Below are 24,945 nucleotides of genomic sequence, written 5' to 3'. Positions count from 1 at the left end.
TATAATATTTATTATACCAATAACATTAGTAAAGTTCAATAAATTGCATATAAATTCAACAATGTAAAATAACAAAAATACAACAGACAACTGTTCTGACAAATAGCCTTTCTTAAAAAGGGTCTATTAAATATGTAAAACTTTATTTATTCACAAATTTCATTTATGAATATAATTCCTCCCAACCTAATCCTTATATCAATAGTAATTTTTTATTTTTAACTAAACGGACCTTATTTTAAACTAGCGCCGGCAAAGTAATACTTATGTCTCTTGAGACGGTCCCTCACATTTATCTAACAATAATTACATACCTTATAGGTCAAGGACACTGGAGTGTTTGTACACAAAAAACGTGTTTCGCCCAAGTAGACTGATGCAGTCTGGAAGGTTTGAGGGTGGCTTGATGCAAGCCGGCTCAATGCAGCAACTCTTAGATGTAGCAAACATTCCAGTATTTATACTTATTGAAACAATGGAAGCAAGCACACCGTGAAAAACAACAATTTTATTGCGTAAGTGAGGAGATAAATGCCGAGATCTTCGAAATAACTTTGAACCCAAGGACAGCATTGGCTTAAGTTGACCAGTAAATTTAATGAATAGAAAATGCAGCATGTCCATCTACTTCCGGTCAACATGCTTCGGAAATAGGGCAGAAATTTGATAAAATATACTTGAAGCAAAGAAGCAATGGTCCAAAAGGTTAGTTTCTTAAATCAAATAATATCTTTTATACATGTATATCAATTTATAACAAATTCCTAGCTGGGGGAAATACTAGTTTTACTCTATAAAATTGCCTGGTCACTACGATAACAATTCATATACTGACATCACATGTTAAATTTATGACTTAATTCCGCTTAAGTAAGCAAGAGTAAAGCATTATGAAAATGGTGTTATTAATTATTGAATAAAAGCCGTGTTGCACTTACTACTGTGTCTGTCGCCTGTGGTTGTGTGCATCTTTCATATTGGATTTTGCATGACGTATCATAACTAAATTTAGTAACAATTTGTAAATAAACACTTTACTGATAACATGTTCAGTTATAAATTACAGCATCGTATTAAAGTATCGTCTGAGAACGCCCTTGATTTTGAAAATTTTATATTCAAAGAATTGTTAGGAGTATAATTTATTTTTAATAATGAGACAGAAACCCAAAACAAAATAATTACACTCAATCTACAATAACCTTGAAAAGTCCGACTACTTTCCTTGTTAAAACTTTGTAGTCTACTGAAGTTTCGTTTTATTATTATACAGACTTTCATCTGGGACTATTACACGAATATATATTGGTCCTAGCTATCAATAGATCGATTAACCCTAACCTCCGCCAAAAAACAAACCAAAAAAACAGAAAAACCCAACTTACACATAATAAAAATCATTTAAGAACCAAAGAACATATTCCTAAAATCTTAATAAAAGCAAAAAAGAATTAGTAGAAGTGAAATTTGACCAACTAGTACAGATACCCCGTTTTTGTCCTTTACAAGTTTAACATAAGAGCAATTTTGATCAACAAAAGAATTAAAAATGTTACAAATAACTAACTGAATATTATAAAAACAAAATGTCAGTAGCTTGTAAAAAGTATTCTATACACGTATTTCGCAAATAAAAACTAAAAATTGTAAAATTGTACTAAATATCTTTTTGAATTTTATCCGTCTGATTATACTTCGGTTTACCGATTATCTGATGAATAAGACGGAAATCCAAATGAGTAGGGTCAATTTCACCTGTATTTTGTTTTCACTCACGGATTGTTAATCATACTGTTATGCTTCATGTCGCTGTTAAAGGCATTTCGATACAACATTGCAAATTTAAAACCCGTTGGGGTGATAATACACTGACACACCGCGTCCTCATGGGATAACTATTACAGAAAAGGATCAATGTCATTCTCTAACATATACATACAACTTTTAATGTGAGTCTTTATTTGTTTCTTTGTAAAAATCCTTCATGTATTATATAATATGACTACGACACATAAATGTAAAAAGAGAATTTTGAAAATTGGCACTGATTTGCCTCCACCAAAACGGACGAGAAAGGATTAAGTTAAGACGAAAGATTAAATTTGATTGAAGACTCCGATAGAATTCCAAAAATAACCCCAAAACAACTTTGCAAGAAGTATTAAACTGGACGTGCAACAGTGTCATATATTTTATAAAGAAGGAATTTTATAACCAGATATATGCCAATAATTTTGATAGAAATAAAAAAGATTTACGATTTCGTTGAAATATGGAGAAGTAGATGATCTGTTGTTCAAATGGTTTACACATGCTAGCGCAACAAAAAACACAGTTATTTACTGATATTGTTGTGCATACCACGTGGTGCATACGTGTCTTGTTCAAAAATGAAACCTGAGTATTTCGACACCCTGTACAATCCGACAAAATTCTCTGGCCCCGTATTGTATTGGATTAGACAGGTTGCACTGTATAACCTTTAAACTGTGGATCATGTAAGATTTTTAATTTGATTTATCTTTATGGTGTGATATTCCGAACTGCGTTTAATTCCGATTATTTACTAACTTAATCCATAATAATACACAAAGGTAACAGCGGTAAAAAAATGCTTATTTTCTTTTAATTCACTGATTCATGATTTGGTCATATCTTAGGTCCTTTTGGTTTTATCAGCACCCCCAACGAATACCAATAACAGGTTAAGGATTTTCTAATATTTTGACCTCGAGCATCACCGAAGATACAGTAATTGTTATAGTGCACATCTTATTTTCAATCAACTATATATATGCATATGTCCGGTGCTTTATGGAGTGTCTTGGTAACTTTTCCGCTACCAATATGAACAGGTTTAACTGTTGACTTAGGCGTGCGCGGATGTCATTGTAAGGAAATCTTATCAAAATAAGTGCTCTGAATACAATCAACAAGTTTTCGTGTTTGATAACATAAATAATAAAGAATGCTACTGATTTAATTGCCAAATTTAAATATTTTAGCAGCCAAACATTCCCTTGGAAATTGAGCATTGAGTATACCTAGCACAAGCTTTATACTAAATTCTCTTTGCATATGAAAAATAAATGTTTTGTTTAAGGATAGCTCCCTTGATTTCTCGAAGACATTGATATCATTTGATAGAAAGTACGGACGCATGTGCATTTTTCCACCATCAACAAATCGAAGAAGAAAATTGTACATCTTTATAGTTATCTCAGATATGTCAAGTCCATCTTCTAATTGGTTTTTCATTTTCAATTCGTCCAGCACATAAAACACGCTATTTTTTAACATATAGCTTTTAAGCAGTTCAGATGGTTTTGTGCGACGTGGTCTTGCATATTCCAGGTCCATTTGCTCCAGCATGTATTGTTTTGTTTCAACATCAATATCAGGACATAAGTTCTTCAAAACTTTTGCAAGGACATAAGCTTGTCGAAAATCATTTGGCAATGACTTCATAAGGCATATCTCTGCAGGAGCTCCTGAAATGCGCAACAATCTCTTCTTTGCTAATTCTTCGTCATTGTCCTCACTGTTACATGTTCGGCTTATACAGTGGGAGTTGTTTAGAGAAATTTGGCGCCCTTTTGTTTGCAGAGTTAGAAAACAGCCGGCTGCTTTGATGTCTGGACTAACGAGATGTATTTTATCAACATCAATATTTTTAGGCCACCATCCTCTTTTGTAAACTGCTGGAACAAGATCTATACTGATTTTCAATTGTTTGTAAACAGAACCGAACCAATATACATCAAAAGTAAACACTGGTTTAGCGAATATTATCCTTACTTTATTTTCAACATTAAAGTATAAATTTCCCTCCTTCCACAAATGAGGTTCATTCAGTGCTCTTTTCAAATATTCAAAGAATAACCTCAAAAATAAAATAGGTAAGAAATAGCCATCAGCATCAGTAAACGGCAAGTATTCGTCAACATCTGGTAAATTTTTAAATTTCAGGGAAGCGAATCCTTTTTTCATAGAATTGTCTGCCATAACAATGTCAGTGATATCATTCAACTTATCAAGACATAAAATAAAATCAAATTCATCTGGACGGCCAATTTTTGTTCCTTCAGCCATGCTTCCAGAAGGAAAAACTGACATTTCAAATCGAGAATCATATTTTCCAATTTGAGTGCACAGCGACGTGACAAGATTATTAACATCGAATGTAACAGAATCTACTTCAGAGCAGTAGTTTGGACTTTTGGTATAATACGATTCAAGAAGGTAGTTCATGAAGTCTTTTAAATTCAAAGGTAAATGTAGTAGTGTCTGAACATCTTGTGGTGATTTGATACAAGACGATATTATCGTCTCTGGCAGTCCACAAAGAATCTCTTCGAACTTCTGATCTCCAAGCATTGTTATTCGAGTGTATATTATGGTATCTCCTTGTTCCGTTCTATCGTCCGCTTTCAATAGCGCAAAGCAACGAAAACTTTTGTGTCGTTTCGCTGTGTCCAGGGGTCTTTCTTGGAGATTATCGCGAGCATTTATATCTGCACCATATTTTAACAAAAGCTCTATTTGTTCCTCATAATTGAGATACGCTGCAAAATGAAGAGGTGTAGAGCCGTATATGTCTCTAGTGTTTACATTTACAGTCCCTTTTTCCATCAAAGCTTTAAGGAAATCTGGAAGAGGTCGGTATTTCATGATAGAAATCAACGTACTTCTACCCCATCTATCTTTAACTTCAAAATCAGGATTGAACTGTACGAAAATATCAAAAACTTCCTCATCTAACGTCAGCGATAAAACAGGTTCTCCATACATGTTTTGTGCGTTTATGTCAGCACCAACTTTGAGCATATATTCTAGAAACTCTGAGTGCGAACGTCCATATAAAATACCACAAGTTTGATGCAAAACTGTGTTTCCCAGGTTATCATTAACATAAGGTGAAACGGCATAGTCAAGCATTTTTCGAAAATTTGCAGATTCACCTGTATTGCCGATCAATAAAGTCCATGGGGTTTTCCCACGGATATCTCTACTGGATAGCAATGCCTTCAAAATAGATCCTGAGTACTTCTCTGCAATCCATTCAAACAATTCCACAATATCTTCCAAACGTTCATCGGAAACATATACATGCAAAAAGTTTTCATTTTTTTTGTTAATTAAATCTAAACTAATGTCAGGAAAATTCGAAATAAAAAACTTTAATAATGGTGGGTTTTCCTTCCTCAAAGCAATGAGATGAAGGATACCATCTCCATATACAGTCTGATTGTTCACATTAATTCCGGCGTTGACAAGAACTTGCAAAGACTTTCTAAGATCGACACTTAATGTTTTTTCAGGCATTTCGATATCATTTATGTCATCTGTTGACTGTACACGATCAAGATAATTTTCCATTGTAAACAAATAGTCCTCCAGATCGTCATCCGAATCAGTGCTTTCACCATCATTTGCAGCAATCAGACTCTGAAGGGCATTGTATCCATTTATATCTCTGCTATTTATATCAATACCAGGTGACTTTGTCAAGGTCTCAATATTTTGTAAACAACCAGCTATGGCAGCATAGTGGAGTGGCGTTTGACCCCACTTATTACGAGCGTTGATGTCTACTCCCTTTGTCAATAAGTTTTCTATGAAATCTTGACCATCAAGGTTTTTTTTTTTTGCTGAAAAATGTAGACGTGTTTCGCCTTTTGCGTTTACTTCGTTGTATTTACACGTTGTACTTCTTATAGGCGTTTGTCTGTTGTATAGCTCACAGGAATTCATCGCTTCCCCTTGAATTCTGTTTTCCAGCTATAACTCACTAGTAATTTGCTTCCCGATTTGCACGCCACTTAAATATGGTACGCATCCATCTGTCTATTATTTTTTCAGGCTGATTGTCTTACTCACAACATCTACAATATAAATAGATCTTGAAGATACTACATGTAGTACATTTGAAAGTTTGGGTATTTATCATCTTAGATCTTATATTATCAAATTATATTATACCATTTGTATAAACATATGTTTGATCAATCAATTAGCAAAGATGCAACGAATTTGATCTCGGCTAATTATTAGGTCGTATTGACGTCATCGTAAAGGGTTTTTTATTAAAAAAAAAATTTTATTTCTGTGTCCCAAAATGAAAACATGTGGTATAGTTTTTACAAAATTAAAAAAAATCCAACCAAAGAGCTTGGTAGAATGCCATGGTTTTACTTGACATACAATGTATCTAATGTATTTATTGCGATTCTCGTGGTCTCGTGATTATGTTTTCTCTCTCCAATAATTTACTATCTTGCAAGCACAATAAAAGTATTTCCAGGGGCAGATCCATTATTCAAAGTTGGTGTTGTCGCACCTTTTTGTATTTCGATTATTGTTTCCTCATTTAAGTTGGCCGGCAGGTGCCCCCCCCCCCCCCCCGCCTGAATCCATTCGTCATTTCATCAGTATTCTTTGTAAATGCGCAATTCGATCTTACATACTCAGTGTTGAGCATACATTTTAACAAGGTTTTCAAAGGTAATACTCTTCTTTCACTTCGATCGAGGGTCATATGGCCACAAAGAGTTATAAAACTTATCCTGCGAAAGAACCATGGAAATAAAACCCACGAACTCCCTCACTCGAGACGTACACACTTAAATATCCCTCCAAGAGCAATTTCATACGTTTTTTTTATATTCAAAATCAACAGAAAAAAGATTTCTACAGTGTCCCCAATCCTCAAATTTTCAATTAATAAATTAATAAATTACTGAAATATCTACATATTTCAAAAGTCACAGCTATAAATAGGAGCTATCTTGTGTGAAATATGTACTACTTTTCAGAATGATCACAGACTGGACATACTTGTGGTCCTTCATCTAAAGCCAAATTAAATTGACAGAGTGGCTACGATTATCTCTCTTTTGGAATATGCTAAAATCGATAATCGTACAGATTGTATCAAAACGCATCATGCAATCAGGTGAAGGAGTTAAATAGAAAGGTTGACCCCTTAATCGTGACAGTTGGACGTAAATGTACTTCCATTTTATCTTCATACTTTGAGTGAATGTTGTTTTGTAACATTCAAATATAATCAACACATGCGTTCTACCAAATTTTTATTGTAAACATCCGATTACTCACTCAATTTTGTCAAATAAATATTTTGATAAAACTTTAAAGGTGTTTAAACAACTGTCATATTAAAACCCGGTTTAACCTACAATATTCGTTGGAAAATCCATGCACAAAATCAGGAACATGACAGTTTGTTGTCCATTCGTTCCGTTCGTTGTTAAAATCAAACGTTTGATTTCGTAAGTTTTTTATGGCATTTCCCCTTTTTAAATTAACCTTGTAGTTTTTTTGTTATAATTATTTTTTTAGTGTAACACATTACTGAATTCGTACTAACGGTGTAATTATAAATAAATTCAGATACAAAAATTGGATATCAAAACATGCTTATCTCTCGGAAGTGACGTAGGGGATAGTTGTTAAGAGCCAATATTTACATTTGCGTAACTCATAAGATCAGATCAATCTGAATAATCTTATAGCAGTTTCTTGTTGTAAACAACACGTTGGTGCCCATTTATGTCGTGGAAAGACAAAACAAAAAAACCTAGCTTTGGCCGCGAGCATAGGTCATACGATGGTTTGAAAACACTTGGAGCAAAGCAATCGCGACACTTTTTTTAATATAATGTGTCCGGTCTAATTCAATAATTTCTTTTCCATGACGTCATGCACGCTTTTATGAAAGCTTTTACTTGTTGGATAATAATTCATATACTAACATAACATACTTGACATTTTTAAGACTAATTTGTATTAATTTAGCAATAGTAAAGCATTATGAACATAAAGATTGTTATTCTAATTATTGAATAAAATCCCTGTTTCACTTACTTTACTGTGTATGTCGCCTAGTGTCCATAATGGATTTTACATGACGTATCCTGACTACATTTAGTAACAATATGTAAACAAACACTTTACCGATTAGGTTCAACAAAGGGAATTGACAAAAAAAAATGGCCGTGTTCATAATGTTTATACCTCAAAAGCTGCCCGGTTAATTTAAAACCGATGCATCTAGAACATGTAAGTTTAAAGGTGTAACTGGACTGACCTAAATTTATTTATATTTGCTATTTGCCTTTTATGTTTCATAAAATTAAAAACTTACCTGGATTTTGATGTGAATTTTCTGCAAACCTACAGAAGATCGAAAAATAAACACCACAATTTAAATCTATTGTGTTGCAGATATCTACTGTCTCTCTATTGTTCAATGACATGTAAAATCAATACAATTTACAACATAATATAAGGGGACCTTCTCAAAATACTTTTCCAACTTAGTTTATTTTGGCACCTTCTGAAGGAATGAAAAAAGAAATGAATAGCAAAATCCAGTTAAGTTTTCAATACTGTGAAACTTTAAATGCGTTAAAATTTTATTTCTAACAGGTCCAGCCATGCTTCAAAACTTTTCAAGGTGCACAGGTTTGTCTGTACGCGGAGAGAAACTGGTGGTGTAAATACGACAATATTTGCCTAAAGGTTATGATTATGTTCAACATTTTATTAGAACATCATGTGGAAAGTGCCCTTAAGTTTAACTTAATTAACAGTTATACGTACAATGTCATGTAGTACCTTTTAAAAGTCATCTGAAAGATTTAAGGTGTATGAAACGATGCATATAGAATAATGGCAATTTTGTTTTTGATACTGACTTCGTCAGCAAGAATATCAAGCGCGCCCGCTAGGGTGAGCTGATATTCGAGCTGATGAAGTCAGTATCAAAAAATAAAATGGCATTATTCTGTTTATCGGCAATTTGTCATAACTATATTTTTTTTTTGGTTGAGAATATGAAGTTAAATGAAATAGTTAGTAACAAAACGTTGGGATAGTTGTTCGGTTGTATGCATGAAGTCGCGGGCATTTCATTGATAAATTGATGCGGATGGACTTGAGCATGCGACGTTGCTGACTGATACATGACGTCATTGCCTAATCAAATATTACTTTAATTTAACAAAACAACTGTCATCAAATTACTTTAATTTTGCAAACACACTTTGAAACCGCTGCAGCTTACATATTTTACTAAGTAAACATATCTCCAAAAAAATAAAATTAAAGAAATAGATTCTTTCAAACCTTTCTTATTTTATACTTTTAAGATCTCCAGAATAACGTAATGCGTTACAATGATAATAAAAAAAAACAATTTTGCTGCACAAAGATTGTGCTTCAAATGGTCAGTAAAAGAAAATATATTTTCAATTTAACCTTTTACCACCAATAATCAATCCGTGCTGTTGAAACAAAGGAACTTTAAACTATGCTTAGGTGACTAGTGCTATGTTGAAATAATTTAAATCTAAATACTATAGTCAAAATCATCACATGTAAAGCGTATAACAAAAACACCAATGTGCCACAGATAGTTGATAAATACATTCAATTGGCTCACTCCTTTTAAAAGTGCACATTTAATGTATGTTTGTTACGAGAATGCTCGTATACAAATCTGAGCCATAAAAGTAGGTAAAGTCATAAAAAGTTGACACAATCAACGACAATATTCTCATGTATACAAATATAAAAAAAATAAAATGCCATTATTCTGTTTATCGGCAATTTGTCATAACTGTATTTTTTTTTTTTTGTTGAGAATATGAAGTAAAATGAAATAGTTAGTAACAAAACGTTGGGATAGTTGTTCGGTTGTATGCATGAAGTCGCGTGTATTTTATTGATAAATTGATGCGGATGGACTTGAGCATGCGACGTTGCTGACTGATACATGACGTCATTGCCTAATATTTTTGAGAGTCAAGTCCTGTCCATGATCTTAAAAATATTTGGCAGTAGAATCAACAGGAAAATGTACAAATTGCCGATAAAACTATATATTGTTTGTTTTGAAAAAAAAATTAAATTAAAGAGAACCACAAGTAATGTTATTTCTATTTTATATATTTCATTTAGTAAATAAAGGCAATAGTAGTATACCGTTGTTCAATAGTCATAAATCGATTTAACTGAAACAAATCCGGGTCACAAACCAAAACCGATGGTACACATCAACTATATGAGGAAAACAGTACGTAAGTAATTAATAAATTGTATTAAAAGCTGACATATACGTAAACAACTACTATCCAACTTGATTGCTAATGAGTAAAACATTTGTAAATCATTTTGATATAACAATTTCAAATTTTCAATTCTAAGTTTTGTGATCTTACAGAGCAAATTAACCAAAGGAACTTAGGTACAGGATTTTTATAATTTTTTTTTCATTGTTTGCACTGAATATCAAACGTTCTAATTCCGAATACCTAACACTACTAAGCTGGTCCTATCTTGTTTTGGGTGAATTTATCAACTCAGATACAACTCCTTATTTTACTATCCAATGTTAACTATTGGATTTTATTTTTTTTTGCCATTGCATTATGAGTGTTTTCAACTATTGAGTTTAAATATCCCTTTGGTATCTTTCGTCTCTCTTTTACAATAATGTATTTATCATTGTTTATTGACATTTTTGTAAAAGTGAACATAAACCAGAAAAGGATGTTAAGTATGCCAAACTTTATGTTCTACATTCCAATCTTGTTAACTTTACTGTATTATAATTGTGTAATGTTGCTTTAACCTGTTAAAACGCTCCCATATAAACAAAGGTTATCCACTACAAACATATTATTTCTAATTCGTGTCCTCAAACGCAAATAAAGTATTTATGAACAAAGTATAAAGAATATATCTATAGAAACAGCTCGCCTAGACGAGTGCATCAAAGATTACTTTAAAAACAACTGTCATCAAATTACTTTAATTTTGCAAACACACTTTGAAACCGCTGCAGCTTACATATTTTACTAACAAATCTCAAAAAAAAATAAAATTTAAGAAATAGACTTCTTTCAAACCGTTCTTTAAAATAATATCTTATTTTCTACTTTTAAGATCCCCAGAATAACGTAATGCGTTACAATAATAAAAAAAAAAAACTTTGCTGCACAAAAATTGTGCTTCAAATGGTCAGTAAAAGAAAATATATTTTCAATTTAACCTTTTACCACAATTACCAATCCGTGCTGTTGAAACAAAGGAACTTTAAATTGTGACTTATTGCTATGTTGAAATAATTTAAATCTAAATACTATAGTCAAAATCATCACATGTTAAGCGTATAACAACAAATCCCAATGTGCCACAAATAGCTGATAAATACATTCAATTGGCTCATTCCTTTAAAAAGTGCACATTTAATGTATGTTTGTTACGAGAATGCTCGTATACAAATCTGAGCCACAAAAGTAGGTAAAGTCATAAAAAGTTTACACAATCAACCACAACATTCTCATGTATACAAATATTAGATTGATATTTGAATTTCGAAAATCTATTACTCGGTAGAGAAACTCAGGTGACAAAAATAAAAGTTAATAAAATCCGAAAAATGAAACAAGTGTTCAATTGCATGCAGGATGTGTTATACTCAAAAGATAACTGAAGCACAGTGATCAAGGAATTGTGAGGAGTATACGTTAATGACACAACACACCAACAAAATCATACAATCGGATTAGTCTCACTATTAGGTCATCACACGGTTATTTCCCCCAATAATATGAACATTTTAGTAACTTCCAACGAAGCGCAGTTGCTATTTAGTGATGAAAAATAACACCTTATACTTAACACTTAAGGAGGTTCGCTACTTAGTTTCAAAATAACAAGCTTTTTGTTACACTAGTATATATTGATAGGGGATTAATAAAGGAACCAAAAAAGCAAAAAAAAATATATAGGTAAATGTGCTTATTTTCAATATATAAGCCATTGAAATTTTGGCGGGAAAATGTTCTCTCTTGATTTTTCATACCTTTATCAGTGACAAGTTTAAGTTCCTAAAAACCATTAAAAATAACAAAGATTTTATAAGACTTTTACAGATGGCTAATAATTATACTTGTAAAAGATTTATAAAAAGAAAAATGGGGGTCAATGGGCAAAAATTATCAAGGCATTTAAATGGATAAAACCAGAGGATTCCGAAAATCTGACAAAAATCCCAAAACATGACAAGAGAACATCCTTAATTTTCTTGCGTCCGAAGTGGTATTCCAGATTTACTTTTAGTAAGGACTCAAATTCAAAAATTTTTAAGCCAAGGATGTATCAATAAGAGCTTACACAACGTATATTACCGTTATCGGGTAAGTCCGTTGATATCTAACGAGATGTTCACAAACGTTGTGATAAAATGCCCGTTTTTTTCAAATTATGTGTAATTGATATGACCAGTGTTTTCATTAGTTTAGAGATCGATTGTTTAGGACAGCACACATATTAATTGTTAGTATTTTTATACAAATAATGTTAATAGTTGAAAATTAATTTTTCCAAATTAATGAATATATCAATATACGTCTAACAAACAACAATCAATCAACCACTGAACTAGGTAAATGCTGATTTGTTAATTTTTCCAGTTATCAAATTCTCATCCGATCGGTTCATGGATTGAGCGAAAGCATGCGCACTTCAAGTTCGAAATGTCGCAGTTATATTCTTGGCCAAATCAATCATAAATCAAGGCTTACTATTAAGTATTTGCTTTGTCTCCGCAAAACAAAACAAAATATTTGTATGAATATCTGTTTGCCCTCTTCGATTTTTGCCGTGGAGTTGTCAGTTTTTGTTCTATATGTTGTTTTAAATGTCAACTTGGTATCTTTTATACACCATCACATCATGATTACATATGTAACACGTCTTTGATTGTATTATATTCATTTTATTTAGGGTATATTGCATATTTAAAGTCGCGGAAGTTAAACCCAAATGTATATAAAACTAAATAGAATGCGATTGAAATTAACCTTTACATAGCTTGCAATTTATTTTTCAAACCTTGAAGAGGGAGGGTGATTATGAGTAATTCCGTATTGTTTAGTTTTTCATTTATAATTGATTAATACGCTGGAAACAAAAGAAGAAAAAAAAAGTAAATCGCCCATACATATGAAACTCTTCATTGTTTAACACGTTCCCCGAAAGGACGCCATTGAGTATAAGTACAAAAGAAAACGGTTTGCTGAGATTACAAATAATCAAAATATTTAAAAGGATCAACAAGCTTCTTAATTCCGTGCTAGCGTTATGTTGATATTAGTTATTTGAATATGGGAGACATGATATTAAATCTATCATTATTATTCCCGTCCGAAATGCTTTAACTCGGGAAATGTTATTTATTCACGCTATTTACAGAGTTATATGTATCGAAGGTTTAGTAATTTTAATACTTGCCCTGAAACAAGAATAATTGGCGAACTTTTTATTAGTTATCCGGTAACTAGTAAAATATTGTAAAGTAAACTAATAGATGAATCATATATTAAATTTATATCAAATACAGAAATGTAAAAGCTTGAGTTGGAGTTTATGTATGACCTCTTGTTTAGGTCTCTATGGGGACAAACAAACATCGAAATTGGTTCTCCAAGAAATCCGTTATGAAATTATAGATAGAAACTTGATATCGTGTAAATAATCAACAAGTTAAAAGTTTACTCAAGGGTTTCGAATTTAGATTTTTTGGCCTACGAACAAAAAAAGAACAAAATGCTTTAGAATTATCCATTATAAGTGAAACATGTTATATATATAGCACGCCTTTTACGAATTTACGTTTTTAATTCACGAAAAGCGTAGCTTTGAGTGGATTAAATATGTTAATGAGTAAGGCGTGACTATATATGATTTGTAACATAAATGAGCTATGATACACGTCAAAGGTTAAATGCTGACCAATAAAACGTTTCTGCACTTTTCCATATGTCAATCAAATAGTGGCGTGATACTATATCTGATTTCCAGAAAATTAACACATGCAGCAGATGTCAGGGGGATTTGTATGTCAGATAAAAGTACATTCAAATGAATTGTTGCCGTGGGATTCAGGCTCGATATCCATTTACGTGTTATTGAATATTTTGTCTCCCCAAAAACTATTGATAAAGGAGGGGGGGGGGGTGCAAAATTTTATTCGATGTTTATCTACCCTCCAACTTGAAAATGACGTGTAGTTTCAAAGGAGTTTTATCGTTGTGATAAGAAGGAAACATTTTCTAATACCAATTATGAAGGTAACTAATAATATTCTTCCATTCCCAAGAACTGGAAAAAGATTGGTTAATTGATTGCAATGGTTGCATGTTGAATTGGTGTAAGATCCAGGGACAAATATTTGAAGCAATTCACGGAGATAGGCCTTTATAGAATGAAGAAAATTACTAAACATCCAATGACATGTATTTTTTAGAATATTATTAATTTCGACAAGATAAAAACAGGTATCCAACCAAAATAACAGTAAGAAAATTTTTAGTCATTTCTATTACATTTTGTTTTATTCTTTCATTAAGTGGATGAAATTAAACGATTTAAATTCCAATGACAATTTTTTTGAATATTTATATTGACATGATAAAAACAAGTATCCACCAAATTATCAATATCGCTTCTTCGTTTATAGACCACGGTATTCGTTTTTGTAGCTCTCCTCGAGCAACCATTTATTTCCAGTACAATGTATAGGGAACCATTTTTAATTTAGGGTTAGGTTTATAAGTTTGGCTAGTGTTAAGGTAAGCCCCTCCCCCCTTTTCTTGATTTGTTATATATTGTTGTGTATGCATTTTGTTTACATTTATGAGGACATTTTACGGTCATTGATTTCATAGTTTACTGGGCCAAGGAGGCGGAGCTAGACAGTGAAATAGCAACTTTTGAGATAGAAGTTAGAGCACTGGTCTAAGATCCTCCCATGCCTTGCTTTTCCCATGACAAGCGACACACGGCGGGACTGGAGAGTGCAATAACTAAAAATCATTCAGTTAACGCACTTCTCTAAAAATAACCGAAGTTAACTTACTCGAAGATCAAAGGAAAAATTACCATTCATGTCACAAAGTACAAATATTTGGGATAGGAAATAGAAACTTGACTCACGGCTTTCCTTATACAGGGGCATTACAAATTATTGTGTCGATATTTTTTGTAAGACCCCAAGGAGCATAATCTCTATGTTTGTTAAATAAATCAAATATGATTGTCCTATAACTCCATTCACACTAACAAAGAAACACTGAAATCATATGTTGTATATAAGATGCCAATCTACTTGATCCCAGTATTTCAAATGGTTTAGAAAGATATTTAAATTCGCAGGTATGTTGGGTCAAAATGGGAACGTTTAACACGATGCCCCAGGTAGAGAATATAAAGCACTCTGTACTCTAAAGAACCAGTGCATCAACTCTCTGGGGCAAAATGTCTGCCCATATCCTATAGGTTATCGTTGACAGTCAAACTGTATCGCCGTTCATCCGGCTGAATCTATAGCCCATACAGTAACAATCAATGCTATTAAATTTAATGTAAATACGTTTTTGTTGTGGATGTGCATCAAATAATTTGCAACAGTACATTAAGGAAAGAATCAATCAATCAGATGCTGTATATTGCGTTAAAGCATACTCGTTTTTGTTTTTCTGCTTTTTGAACCCCATGCGGTTCTTGTCTCCAGATGTGATTCTTGAAACGTGGCACAATGTAAATACTATATATGTATATTGTGTCGCAGGCTTTGGCATTGTCGATTAGCTCAGCCACTTCATTGACCACGGCGATAATTAAAAAAACTGAATTATATTACTGTTATCATTTTCTTTCCATTAAAACGACTAACAATCAGTACAGCAGGGTATATGAGTCTTTTGTATAAGTTGGAATAATATTCGAACACGTATCAACTAATTCTCCGTAAATGCATGAAACTAAACCAGCGAAGCCCAAGAACAAATATTATCAAAACAGAATGATATTTTATGATCGTTTCTATCTGTTACAATTTTTAAGACATAAGTAAATAAAAGAAATATTTCAAAGGGATATCAATCTAAAAACGGATGATGGAATCCTACTCAGGGTCATCTTGTATTACTTCATGATAAGATCTGCCTATTGTCTAAATAAGATCGTGATATCTTCAAAAACAACAAGGGAAAAGGGGGGGGAGTCGAAAAAAAGCAATGAAAGGGAGATCACTTTTACAGGAAATTATTAAATCCTACAAAGGGTCAGCTGATATTACTTCATGATGAGGTCTATCGATGGTCCAAATTTGGCCATGATCTTAGATAAGATAGTCAAAAGCTTGCTTTTTGAAATATAAAATCCTCCTAGAGAAGAAATGTAAATAAAATGTATATTCTGATTCTCTCGAAACTTTTGTTGCTAAGAGTGAATAAAGGTATGGATGGAACTTTATTTTCCTATAGCAATATATAAATTGTTCCAGAATCTGCAAAATAGCGGGGACAAGAGATTATTAATAAAACTGATTATGCTGAGTTATTGAAACTGTATAATTGTGTTATTTTAGATTTTTTACATCACTGGGTCGATACCTCTGCTGGTGGACTATCAGTCAGCTCAGTAGTCAGTACTTCGGTACTGACATGATTTATAACAAACCTTTCTAAAATTGTCTGTTTATGAATTTTGAAATTATAAAGAAACTAAGGTTTCAACTCCCTCAGGCAAAGTTGACCTTAGATGAGTTTGGCTATTTGTTTTAGGTATTTTTGTCATATAGTTCTTCCACTGTTTCGGTACTTATACATCCCTCGGATTTCAAATGTTTGGCTTTGAGCGTTCCTGATGAAGGTAAATCCAGAAAAGCGCTTCGGACGCATGAAATTATTAAACGTGTTATTTTAAATTTGTTGGCTATTATGCAGATTATAGATGGATACAATGGGTGGCATAAAATAGTTAAGTTAATCAAACAATATAATCAAAATTGTGAAATGGAATATATGTCATCATCAGATATAATTCCCTCTCCTTTCTATGGTTTGAGCTTTGTGTATTTTAGCTGTCAACGGTACTTGACTACAATATATACAAGGACGGAAATTGTTTAAGTTCAACCGACAATTCTTTCTATAGCGAGCTTTTAAATCTGATTATGATCAAGTGGGTAGAGTCGAGTCTCTGTACTTATGACTTCAAACTATTTATGACAATGAACATCGTTAAAAATATGCGAGTGGACAAATAGTTGTTTACAATTAACAGGTGACCTATCTCGTACAAACTTACATAGTTACTGCTAATAAATTTTATTACTTAATCATCAATTAAATTTTACTTTAAACACTGTGAGTTCATGATTTTTTGAAAAAAGGAAGAAATTGAGATTTTTCTTATCACGTTTTCCACTTCTCTGATTGATGAATATAGTTTTCTTGAAAATTGAATGTTTTCTGGTAATTTTAAAGGGTGTGTCAAGGCGATTACCGAAGCAATTTTTTTATGAAGCGCGATTGTCTACAGTAACAGCATAAAATACAAGTTAATGTTCGTATTAGAATGCTGAATACATATATTTAAGTCATACCCATACCTAGAAAGCTTCACAGAAGGGACATATTTCGTTGTTTCTTCTTTGAAGCCTATCTGTAAATAAGCAGCTCCTTTTGCGCATGTGAAACCCGTCGTTTTCATAAAATAAATGTTAAGGAATAGACGCTGATCAACGCGAAGTAATTTGATTTAGAAATTTGAATGATTGATTTAGATATTTGTATGATTGATTAAGAGTTCTTCATAAATGAAAATAATAAAAGTTAATTTTTTTATTTTTCCTCCGGTGAGTGAAACTTAGATAGCAGGAATGAATGTGAATAATGTTCCTATGAATGGGATGCCAATTTTTCAGATTGGATAATAAGATACGATGTACCTTTTAAAAAAGTTCAAGAATCACTTGTGTCAATGAACTGGACAACAAAGGAAAACTGGAATATCCGGGAAAATATAAAACACACGAAGTTAGTGAACTTTAACGAACGACATATATTGTTTGGATACGGACCTTTTTTGAATTACGGACCAGCATAGAAGAGAGGGACGAAAGATACCAGAGGGACAGTCAAACTCATAGATCGAAAAAAACTGTCAACGCCATGGCTAAAAATAAAAAGACAAACAGACAAATAATAGTACAGATGACACAACATAGAAAACATAAGACTAAGCAACACGAACCCCACCAAAAACTGGAGGTGATCTCAGGTGCTCCAGAAGGGTAAGCAGAAACTGATCCACATATGGCATTCGTCGTGTTGCTCATATTATTACAAATCCGGTACATAGTCTAATTCGGTAGGTCACATTCGTGAAAAGGGAAGGGTATTGTAGTTACGACATAAGGAACATATCCGATATCATCTGTGAAACGGTTATTCCATAACGGTCAACCAACTCGTGATGGCGTCCGTAAAATTTACGTAGGGATGATTTCAACTTCACCATTTGGAACTCTTGGTTTAATATCTTCCTTGTGAGCAGCAATCCTCTATCAAGGAAATCATGATAGGAAATCATAACTTTTACGAGTTTCAATCAGATAAAGATTTTTTAACTGTTTGTATGTGCCACAATAATTAGCGTATTTCTACGTTAAATTCTGCAATTTCAAGCTTTTATACCTCTTAAGATAAAGTGACAGTTATGCCAAGCAAGACAAAAACCTTGTTGTGACTTTTGCTGGACACAGCAAGATATTATCTTCTACTGTATATAAAAACACACTGGTTCCAGAAGGCTAGGTTATACAAAAACAGGAACTTCTGCTATCAGTAACAGACAAAACATCCCCTCTTAGTTCAATTATAATCACTATTTTATTATTCAAAATCAACACACAAAAATAGTTTTATCGCGATATCAAGGCCTGAAACTTTTATTTGATACCAAAATTACAAATATATTTTACATAAATAAAAACTTACAGTAATGCATCTGACTTATTTTGTTTGAAAACATTACTACATTATATAATGTTTCAAGACTTGGGCATGCATTATTGGTTCTAGACCTAACCAAAATTTCGCATTTTCGAACAGACTAAAATCGAAAATCTACATTTGTCATAAGAATTGTAACAAAACTGATGTAGTGCAATTTCATCGACATGATCGTGCAATCGGGTCAAGCAGTAAAATAATTAATCATGATAGCTGGAAGGAATGGTACTTATCTTCAGACTTTGAGTTTCTTTGCGTTAATATCATTTCTGCAATATTAAAATACAATCATCACATGCGTTCTACCAAATCTTATTCGTAGACAAGAAATTGAATTCCGTATTGTGAGAGGTGTTCAAAAATAAATCAAAATAAAAAAGGGAGACACCATTTCATTTTTATCGAATAGATACGTAGGGGAAAGTTGTTAAGAGCCGATTTGTACACGTGTTTTACTTATTGAATCACCATAATCTGAAAAATCTTAGTTGTTTCAATAATGTTGTAATAAAGAACAAGACTGTCCCCTATGGTTGCAAGTATTGATCATACAATATATTGAGGAAAGCGGTCTAGACTCTTTGTTAGTCGCATTGCAGGATTTTTGCCGAACAGCAATGACAGGAATTAGCAGTCGATATGCAGGTTTCCAGGTTGTTTGAGATTTAATCATTATTTTATTTGCTTTGTCATGCAAGCTTTTTTAAAAGCTTATACTTGTTAAATGATCATTCATATACTGATATCGAACCCATGACTCTTTATTTAGTAATCTTTCTATAAAAGTGACACCTACCATCCACGTATTCTAACATCAATCCGATTCTGATAGCAAAAAATCTTATTCTGAAGACTCCGTATACATACTATAAGTATTTTATACTCATCGAAATATAGGATACAACAGATACAGTTAAGTCTGCCTCATATCTTGACATACATTTAAATCTTGACAATGAGGGTTGGTTGAAATCAAAATTTACAATAAAAGAGATGATTTCATCTTTCTAATTGTGAACACTCAATTTCTATGTAGCAACATTCCAGCAATGCCTGCATACGAAGTATATATCTATCAGTTAATACGATAGTCAAGGGTTTGTATTTCCTATCATGAGTTCTTTGATATAGGGTTGCTTCTCACAAGGAAGCCATACCTTCGAAAATATTACGGACGCCATCACGGATTGGTTGACAGTTATGAAATATTTGTATCACAGATGACGACAGATATGTTCCAATGGTCGTAATTTCGATCCCGTCCCCCTTTCCCCGAATGTGACCTACCGAATTTACTTATCACCGGGTGTGTACTAACATGAACAACATGACGGGTGTCACATGAGGAGCAGGATCTGCTTACTCTTCAGGAGTGCCTGAGATCTCGTTTTGATATTTGACGATCTGTCGTAAAATACCAAAAGTACGTAAGATATGCTGTCGAATGGTAAACGATATAGCCACCTGTACATTGATGCATTAAAGATATTAGATGGATTGCCTATGGTAACTAATTAATATGTAGCTCAGACTTGGACAGTAGTAATAAAAAAAACGACCGAGAGATAGATAGAGAGAGAGATGCAAATAAAGAGACAGTATTTGTATCCCTTAGAACGATCTCACATATTTACAGAATTTTATGTGTCTGCTCATTTATAATACCAACTTTCCATTTGTCCCACCATGCAAGGATCATATCTTCACATTTGTAAAATTATTTCAACGTGAGTTATTTACCTTTAAGTTAGTCATAAAATATATGAAGCATTTTAAGGACGAGATCTTAATTTCTATATTTCATAAAAGAAGGTTTTACAAAGTGGTTCGACATCGTGGAAAGACTAAAAATAGAACTGTAACTGGAAAATCAGGGCACCTTGCATAAGGAAAGTCAACAGGAATCAAGAAAAGATAGCGTGACATATTCGAATCACAAGATATCGGATTAAAATTCACAAGGGCAAAATGACTTGATTTGACTTATATGGACGTATGATAATTTGTAATAACAAACTTAGAGACTCCTTTTGAACGATCAAGAATCATCTTTATCGGGCATAACTATTCTTTAAGCACGATTGGTTTGACGTTGTGGTCCTTTACGATTACTGCAAGGCTCTGTCGTTTTTTTTTAATGTTTCAGAACTAAACAATGCTTACGTATGGAGCACCAAAGAAGATATGTAGACACGGTATGTCAATAAACTCTATTTATCATATAAAAATCCCTCTTTTGTTAAGAGGGAGTTAATACAATCTGTTGGCAGTGTTTTAAAATACAACATACAAATAAGTTATCATAGTTTGTGTTCAGACACTGTTTAAACGATTTGAAAATTCGCGCTATTAAAGTTTTTGTCTTATCATCTAACTTTAACAGTACGACTTTGAACTGTGATAATAACAACGTTGAGAGGGTGTGTCTCGACAAATAACAGGTAACACACATAACAGGTTAATTTTAATTGAACACACTTATAGTTACTGGTTTTATCTTTAAATGGGGGTAAATATCTTTAACGTTGTCACACACTAAATATTACTTTAACAACCATATTATTGCAAAAATGAAACTATTACAAATTTAATGCATTCAACTGTCTTGTTTGACTATTCAAGCTTTGCTCATATTCAAACATTTCATAGAAAATGTTAAAAATTTGCCGTCGATTAATTGATCTTAAGCATTTAGTATGGCAAGCCGTTCTCGTCAAAATACCTTTCAATGACAAATGAATTCATTTCAGTTCTGTAAATTTCATTGAAAATCTCATGGCAACTTATTAATACGTTTCTAAAATACTTAGCCCTATTCATATAATTTCTCCACTGTGTGCGTTACATGAAAATAAACAACGTTTAATATAACATGTATCGTTTAATATAACATGTATAAGCAAACCATTATTAAATTAATGCGTTTTATTCATGAAGCGAACAGTTGGGTTCATTAGTCAGTGTTTGACAAATGACACTTTCTATTAATATCATAGATCATATATTGCCAAGCTTTACCCATTTACATACTTAAATGAACTAAAATAAGTGCGTTTCGTGCGTTGAATACATTGATTCGTTACTGGCGTGCAACACATGAGACTTCTCAACGCTATGGCTATAAAATGGGTCCTTGTCTGATGTTTTATAGTTCCGTCGTTGTTTAAGGCTTTATGCATCACTGCATATATAGTTTGTTGTAAATCTGTCAGTATGATCTGTGAATTGTCAATTATGCAATTATGCCATCATGTTTTACAGTCCTCTCCCTAAAGCTTTCATAGTTTTATGAGGAAGACTAGTTTAAGTATGTCAACAAAGGTACAAATACAACACATACTAAAAAAACATCAATTATGAAGTAATGATAGACAAACAATATATATATTTTTATCAGAAAAGTTATATCAAAGACGGATATATATATATATATAGTTTTCGGCATCGATAACGTTGAATATCAGCAGCAGCCACAATGTTAATCTTTTTTATGAATGAACGCAGAAAAAGAACGAGAAACTGACGCGGCTGATATTTTTAGATATCTATACACACAAAACCCGATAATCTGTTTATTGTACCATTTCTGTTTTTCATACATTAGACAGTTTAAATCATGGTTGTCATGTCAAAACAGAAGTGCTGACCACTGGCTTTGTTAAACCCTCGGGAGGAAACATCCACTAGCAATGACACCAATGTAGAGATAGCAAATAAACAAATCATTAATATCAGGGTAAGAATTGTATACGCCAGACACGTTTTTTTGTCTAAAAAGTACTCACCAATGATGCTCGAATAAAAAAAGGTAAACTTTACTACGAAGTTAAAGAGTATTGACAACCAAAACGTCCGTAAGGTTTTGCCAAATACAGCTCATCTATTGCATACAAGGCAAAGTGTAAAAGAAACATACAACGGTATAATTACAAAAATAGTAAATGGATTTTATATGTAAAAGAAAAAATGACTTATTTTTATGACAATGCCTCCGAACTTTTGCATAAGTTGTTTGATTTGTATCCAACTTCTTCTAATTTCGAATTATTTTAGTGTTTGTTAAAGTGAACAATTACATAATAAGTTCTATCAACGTTTTGATACATTCTCCCTGGATTTATTTTTATTAAGATTGGGAAAATTCATAGGAAAACGAATCAATATTCATTTATACAGGAGGAGGAATTGAGCAACAAAAATATGGATAATGATAATAACAATTTTTTTCGACCTTTTAGGAATTCCAATGGCATCGGCGATTCAATTATCCTGCTGTGGTCCGTGTGAGTATGATGAAATAGCTACGGAAGCGAGAAGATGGTGTACTACTTGCAAGGGAGGATTATGTGTAGACTGTGAAAAGGCTCACATAAAAAACAAAATATCGAAAAATCATAAAGTTATCTCGATTGAAGATTACCGCAAGATTGAAAATGTTTCGATCTCTTAGGTCTGTGAGCATCATGGAGAAAATCTTGAGTGGTTCTGTAAAACTCACGACAAAGAACTGTTCATGGTTTGTGTTTTATCAAATCACAAGTTATGTTATGATGTTATAACAATACACGTTGCCTCAAACAATGCCAGGCAATCACCAGCATTGTCTGACCTAGTAGAGTCAATTGATGAAACACGTAACAACCTTAAACAGTGCATCACAAACCGTAAATCCGCTTAAAAAAATCAAAAAACGAGAGTTAGAAATAGAAAAGATGATACTTGAAATGCGGACAAATATAAACACCCACCTAGATACATTAGAAGACGCATTGCTTTCAGAATTAGTATCAACTTCTCGTTCTTGTAAATCAGAATATGCCAAAATCCTTGAGAAGCTTAAATCAGGTGAGGAAAAGCTTACCAAACTTAGGGAACAAACATTGCACATCAAACAAATTTCTTCTGACATACAGGTGTTTCTTGGAACATATCAGGGTAATAAGTCAATTGTTAGCGAAACCAAAGACATCAATGATATTATAGTACTTCTAGAGATTATGAATTGAAAGTAGATTTCAATAGTTTAATCACAAAACTGTCAACAGAAGTTGAAAATTTTGGCCAAATTAAGATATCTGAAAAAATCTCTCAGTTAGATTTCAGAGACCCCAAAATCGAATAAGCTCAGATAGGTATCCCAGTCCCTACACCAAGAAATATATCCAACATACAGCTTCAGTTAATCAAAACGTTTAGAATATCAAAGGAAGAAAAAATGAATATTAGAGGCTGCATCATGTTATCTGATGGTCATTTATTAATTTCGAATTACCCAAGTAACTGTTTAATCGAGTACAGCGATGAAGGTCAATTCATTCGTAACATTCCGGTCACTTGTATGCCGCATGGTATTGCAGTGATAGACCCTGTATTGTTGTGACTTATGTTAACGCAAAATTCTTAGAAATAATGAATAACAATACTTTCCAAGTCGAAAAGAAAATCACTTTGCAGAAAAGTGCTTGGGGGTATCTCAAGAGAGTGAGAGACTTTATGTCGTAAGTAGAGAAGCTACCATACAAGTCACTGATCTATCAGGAAGACAATTGGAAACATTGAAAATAGCATCGGATGGTGTAGCAAGCATCACTACTAGCAGAGACAGGATATACTACACAGACTTCAATAGTAGCAAAATACACAGTTGTCTTATGATTGGAGAAGAGTTTTTGCAGTTTGAAAAAGCGAATATATTCGGGGACCTATCGGTGTAGCAGTAGACAATCAATGTAACGTTTACGTTCACGTCGTAGGTAGTAGCTCTAATAATCTAGCAATAATACAACATGATGGGAATTACGGTAAGACATTACTGACAGAATCGGATAATCTGCATGGTCCAACTGCTGTGTACTATGACAAAGAGAAAAACACATTACTTATTTGCAATAAAGGTGGGAAGGTTGCTTTGTACAAAGTCGTTTACAAAAGATTCCAAATCATCGAATGAGGTTCCTGTGTTCATGAAAATTCCATACGAAAAAACCATGGTTACATATATTGACATTGCGTTGCACCTTTTGTTAAATAAAATATAATCCATTTTCTTTGA

At 32.8% G+C, this 24,945-nt stretch overlaps 1 protein-coding gene and 1 long non-coding RNA gene across 3 annotated transcripts; one reads left to right on the top strand and one right to left on the bottom strand.

The window, feature by feature from the left end:
* LOC127718188 (uncharacterized) lies at positions 1-24,945 on the top strand. 2 transcript variants are annotated; one of them, XR_007989625.1, is made up of 6 exons: positions 1-705; positions 5,863-5,939; positions 8,452-8,544; positions 9,985-21,088; positions 22,498-22,629; positions 23,132-24,945. It is a non-coding gene; the product is annotated as an uncharacterized LOC127718188 (long non-coding RNA). The 2 variants fall into 2 exon arrangements; XR_007989624.1 differs by having other exon boundaries at positions 8,452-21,088.
* Positions 2,965-5,865, bottom strand: LOC127718187 (uncharacterized). The gene has a single exon (XM_052224155.1). The coding sequence runs from the start codon at positions 5,752-5,754 to the stop codon at positions 2,980-2,982; it is 2,775 nt and encodes a 924-aa protein (XP_052080115.1). The 5' UTR covers positions 5,755-5,865; the 3' UTR covers positions 2,965-2,979.

This window comes from Mytilus californianus, unplaced genomic scaffold (assembly GCF_021869535.1).
Source record: "Mytilus californianus isolate M0D057914Y unplaced genomic scaffold, xbMytCali1.0.p SCAF_10, whole genome shotgun sequence".
Taxonomy (NCBI): domain Eukaryota; kingdom Metazoa; phylum Mollusca; class Bivalvia; order Mytilida; family Mytilidae; genus Mytilus; species Mytilus californianus.
The sequence above is the reverse complement of the archived record's forward strand: the minus strand, read 5'-3'. Positions and strand labels throughout refer to the sequence as shown.